The sequence below is a fragment of the Falco peregrinus genome, chromosome 11 (assembly GCF_023634155.1).
Source record: "Falco peregrinus isolate bFalPer1 chromosome 11, bFalPer1.pri, whole genome shotgun sequence".
NCBI classification, from domain to species: domain Eukaryota; kingdom Metazoa; phylum Chordata; class Aves; order Falconiformes; family Falconidae; genus Falco; species Falco peregrinus.
The window spans coordinates 12933073-12938305 of NC_073731.1; the positions used below are offsets into that span (position 1 = coordinate 12933073).

Consider the following 5233-nt stretch of genomic DNA (forward strand, 5'->3'; position numbering starts at 1 on the left):
CTATGTGGGACAGTGCTATTAAATGTTGAGACCGAATTTAAATTTGAAGTATCATCTTATCTACGTTACCTGGAGTAATGGAGTACAAGGGGATCCAGGGCTCACCTCTTCCATGGGCAAGGTGAATTCCACAGTGGGGAGCATGGGGCAGATAACACATCAGGGTTAACTGGTTAAAAATGTGGAACAGCTCAGCACTTCGGTCTTCAGACCTTCACATAGGGACAGCAATGCAAGGCCAAGGTAAAGAGCTTTCCCAGCACAACAGGGAGGGGAGGTGAAAGGACAAGGTACAGCCAGCCGCCACTGCCACCAGACCTGTGCCATCGGCTGAAGGGCCTGAAGCTGGCCAGACTCCCGCTGGCTGCATCCCCCGCACCCTCTTCCCCAGCTTCCCCAGCGCAGCTATTTCTAGGAGCACTCTGCCCCAATGACCCTTTACTTGCCACGAGCACCAAGTTTCTCTTCTCAGCTCCATATAAAGGCAGTTGTTTGGCTCCTGGATCACAGCTGGCCCTGAAATCAATACAGTAGCATTTGCCCACTACCGTGCCAAGCTTAGGAAGCTGGACAACAGCCAGTCTCGCCAACAAACATCACGTCTGAAACAGTCCCGAAAAGCAGTCCAGAAGGAAGCTTCTTTCTCTGGACCGTTACATCTGAACCCAGCCTTTGCATACTCAGAGAACACGATTTCCTGAGGTTGGTCAGGTGGAGAGCATACACTGCACCTCAAACCTACCCCATTCACCTCCCCTTCCTACCTCTTTTTCCCCCTTCTCTGGCATACCCTCTTCAACCACACACCAGTGAAGTTGAAGGCCATCATGCTCTCCCAATTCTGATTCCTCCTAAAGACTTTTCTTAGGTAAAAATGTAAAAACTAATCCTTCTATTGAATGTGCCCAAGGCACCAATAACTCATTGTCTCTCTCTTCTACTCCATTACATGTGAATCTGTTTTGCAGACCCCAGTGTCATTGGGCCAGGGACTGTGCTTTGTCTCTTGCTCCTGAGGAACTGGAAAAGGCAGAAGTAGGGAAAAGAGAGCATAAGTGGTACAAAACAAGAAGGGTTTTCATGTTCTCATTTTAATGATGAGAGACAAAATTAACACCACCGTAGCAGTAAGAGCAAAGGACCATTTCCCAAACACACTGCAGTTGTTCTGTGAAATAAACCAACCTCCTTTTGGAGAAAAACAAGGTATTTCAACATAGAAATTAGTTGATTCTAACTCTTAAATGGGAAGAGAGACTCTTGATGAACCTCAATTTTTTCACATTTCACCATTTTCTAGGACCACGGAACAGATACTGTATGAAAGGATATAAACAGGATTGCCGGAGACCTTTCTTAGCTTTCACACAAAGTTGCGGGCAATGGCCAACACTTTGGAGACCTTTCCTTCTCTCTGTCGCAGGATACAGGGTATTGGTGTTTTTATTCTAGTCCCTATTGGATTTCCGTTGTCTTCTATCAGTACCACATTGTTGGAATCAAATCTAGGTGTCATGGTGGGGCCAGGCATCTTGTGCCCTACAATTAAAGCCTTCTTCTTTTCTCCTTTGATAGCCAGAAGGATTGTATCTCCTACTTTGCCAACTCCGGTCTTGTTATACACGTGGATACATTTTGGTGGCCTGTGGTACGGCGTGTTCCCCAAGGCACTGTTGTCCACCACTCGCACGCGGGTGAGTTTCTGTATTGCTCGGCATGCTCCAGTGATACTAGCAAAAGACAGGAAAGAATGAGAGATAGATCCCCTCAATAACCCTTGGGGAGCAAGGGCAAACCCAGCACAGGAACTTGCCATTACACAAACCACTTGGAAGTTGTCAGCAACAAATATCTACCATATGGGTGACACACTGACTGCATTCAATGTGCTCTTTGAAAGCCAGATGCTACTCTGGACTTTGCACACTCTTCGCTAAATGTCAAACACAAAACGTTTCTACTTTGAAACTACAAAACTGTTCTACTTTGAAACATGACAAAAAGACGACGTGAAGAGCAGCTTGCATTTACTGGGCTTTTTAGTAACTGCAGGTTATTCCATTAAAGTTTAATTTATAAGTAAAAAAATGTGCTTGCTTCTGCTACAAACAGCCTACAGGAACCTAAGACTCAAGTTGGGCTCTTTCAATCTTGTACACGGTCCCCAGCAATAAGGACTTTTCTGAACTATCTTCTTTTCAGTAAAGTCTATGAGGGTCTCCCATCTTATTCCACTCTCAGCGAAACCTCTGAGGTCCTGCTGTGGCTGTGCTAAGCTGCCACCACCCAGAATCTAACAGATCACCACCTTCCTCATGTGGGAGGAACCCAGAGAGACACCATCTCTTCTGTACCTGTTTGTTCTGTGGGATTGTCAGAAGTAAGAAACAACAAAAATTAACTGTGCAATACTAAGTTGTTAGATCTGAGACTGATTATGTTTGGGAACACCAGGAATAAACAGAAACAATTCAACCTCCCTTACAGAAACGGCTATTCTTTTATCCAGTAAGCTCAAATGCAAGTGATTTGTCACTTCTTTTCAAAGGATGCTCAAACACAGACCATCGGAAAAGCAGGAAGATCCTTTGTACTGCTAAACAACTGCTTTGCAGTATGGCACTAGAAACATGCTGGCCAGACAGCTGCAGGAATGCAAAGCTGGCGTCAGCTGAACTACTCAAATAGACAGCATATGGAGTCAACCTAACTGTCCATTTTGTTTTGCAGAGCAGAAGCATGTACAGTAAATAAAGGCCAATGGGGACCATCAGCCCTTCTTGAAGATGAAGGGCCTGTATTTGCAATGCCACCTAGAAAAGCAAGCCATCTCCTGCTTATCAAACATGGTGTGAATGGACATCAATTGAAGCAGACATCTTTACACACAGTAAGGGAAGGCTGGCTGGGTCAGTCTGCGTTAGTCTAACTGCTCCAGAGGTCGTGCTGACTTTCAAGATTTGTTTCCCACAGCAGAGGCCTACCCCAGCTTTCCCCTACAAGAAGACATCCCTCCTCTCTCTCAGAAAGTCACTCACCTCTGCAAGCAGCCACCCCCTCCTGTCCCATCCCCTGGCAGGGAGGGACTGTGGTATACTACACTCCCTATCCTTTGCCTGCCGGCTGCAGCTGCACAGCAGGGAAGGCAGAAGGGAGGAGGCTGGAAAGGGACAAGAGTATTGTCACAGGAAGGAGAAGGGGGAACCTAGGCAGGACCAAATCCACAACGCAGCAGTACCAAACAACTGTTAAGTGCGATTGCCCAGGTACCACTAGCCAAGAGTAACTGTACAAGGAGGCCTTTTTCTTTCCCCTTGTTTCTTCATTTCTGCCAGAATCGTGGAGCAAAACACCACCACATCCAAAGCGGGCCCACCGCAAAGGAAAGGTTTCCCCATTCAGACTGGCGACATCCTGCAGTAGCACTGCACGCCTCTGTGGACTTTGCCTCCCTCTCATTGTCAGTGTATATATATACTTTATATGTCTACTGGCTGATGCTCTCATGCAGCCCATTTACAGAGAAAGCTGGTAAGACTTAGACACCTCCTCCAGAAGCTCCTGGGAATACCACACAACCTAGCCCTGAGCATTGTCTTAAGCCCCTCTCTAGACCACAGTCATGGGAATGGCTATTCTCATCCTTTAAACTGAAGCCCTGACCCTTCAAAGAGTTACATGCTAGAGATTCCCCACACTTGCACCAAGTGTACTGTGGGATTACGCTCTAAGCTTTGCACAAGGCACTGTAAAATGAGGTCCATGAACTTAAGAAGCTTTAAGTGCCTTGAGCCTGGAACAAGGACCTAAAGAAAAATAACAAAATAGACTCTGTTAAGGTACAAGGAAGTAATTTTTCAGGTTACTTCTGTACTATATAACTGAAATAATGAACTCTGGAATCATTTTAAACATGTAATTGGCTCTGCATCTGCAGGGGCTGGCTGACAATTTTTTGCACTTGGCTGAGAAACACAAGCACTTTCAACTTCTGCTTGCAGGCCCTAGCATTGCCCTCAAAGGCCTAAAAGCCTCCTTACACGCATATGAAAATGCAGAGTTCAGACTGCCAGAGAACTGCGCATGTTTGGGTTCACTTTACAACCCGTGAAGGGACAACTGAGATATCTTTTTAAATTATACTATAATTTTTGTATTACAAATACCATAACTTATGTTGACCTACTTAACAGCATCTCTTCCAATCAGGAAACTCTATCAAGAAAAGAAAAGCAAAAGCAAGATTTGAAAATTACCTGAAATGTCGCTGGATCACTGTACCACTTAGATGGGTTAAGGATAGACCCAATCGTCTATTCAAGAGAGCCATTTGGATTCTGGTAACCCACCCTGCATAAGAAAAAGAGAGAATTATGCTCCGGAAAATGGTCAGAATTTGTTTTGCTTCCTTTGCCTTATGTGAATCACACACTAGAGCCTCAGCACCATTTTAAACACTGCAATCCACAGCACATGGAGTGGTAACAGCATCCACAACACGCTACAAAGCAGATCAACAACCCCTACCTGAATTCAGGAGACAATATAATTCAGATGTGTGTACTACAAAGCTGGATTCAGTAGCTTCTTGCACAAAGAGGTAAGGGCTCTTCTGCATGCACTGTGAATTATGTAACAACAAGCAGGTCTGAGAATTTCAGATGTGAATTAGTTTAAAGGCTGCAGTGACCAGTAAAAGCTACCACAGTTACTTGTAAAAGTTACCAATGCTACCTATAAACCAAGCAAAAAGCCAGAAATACTCTGCAGATTGGCATCAGTTTCAAGAAACCATTTGCCAGACAAGAAACAAGACAAAGCACCACTGGTGAGGGCGTGCTCCCTCTCAGCATACACGAGGAGTTCAGCAGCCTGTGTTTAGAGATCAGCATCATACCTCTGCCAAACTCACCGCATTAAGGCTGCCCACAAGAAACAGTTCCCTGTAACTTTACGGTGCTCGCTCAACCCAAACTGAACCACCACCCCAACTGCAGCAGAGCGAGGTTACAAGGGTAACCTCTGAGTTTACCACACCTTCTTCCCTAACTGCATCTACAGCAGTTCCTTAACCTCGTTCTGTCAGACTGATGAGGACCAGCTTGCACACGCCACCTCAAAGACTTATCTGAACCTGGATCACTTTACCAGACATCGGTTATGGAGCAATGACCCAGGCAGCTATGCTGGCAGATCCAAGTGAAGGGAGAAAACAACACTTACTTAGACAGCC

General features: G+C 45.5%; 1 protein-coding gene across 1 annotated transcript; it reads right to left on the reverse strand.

Annotated features, from left to right (window-relative positions):
• Positions 1-1070: 1070 nt before the first annotated feature.
• On the reverse strand, positions 1071-4635 carry MRPL14 (mitochondrial ribosomal protein L14). The gene is made up of 3 exons (XM_005238655.4): positions 4528-4635; positions 4257-4350; positions 1071-1730 (listed from the first exon to the last, which is right to left on the reverse strand). The coding sequence occupies exons 1-3, from the start codon at positions 4616-4618 to the stop codon at positions 1364-1366; spliced, it is 552 nt and encodes a 183-aa protein (XP_005238712.2). The 5' UTR covers positions 4619-4635; the 3' UTR covers positions 1071-1363.
• Positions 4636-5233: the final 598 nt, after the last annotated feature.

Excerpts from the sequence above, each read along its gene's own strand:
- MRPL14 (XM_005238655.4), bottom strand. The coding sequence starts at position 4,618 with ATGCAGAAGAGCCCTTACCTCTTTGTGCAAGAAGCTACTGAATCCAGC. Across the intron at positions 4,351-4,527 it reads ATATTGTCTCCTGAATTCAG|GGTGGGTTACCAGAATCCAA; the intron begins GTAGGGGTTGTT and ends TTTCTTATGCAG. Across the intron at positions 1,731-4,256 it reads GTGATCCAGCGACATTTCAG|TATCACTGGAGCATGCCGAG; the intron begins GTAATTTTCAAA and ends GTCTTTTGCTAG.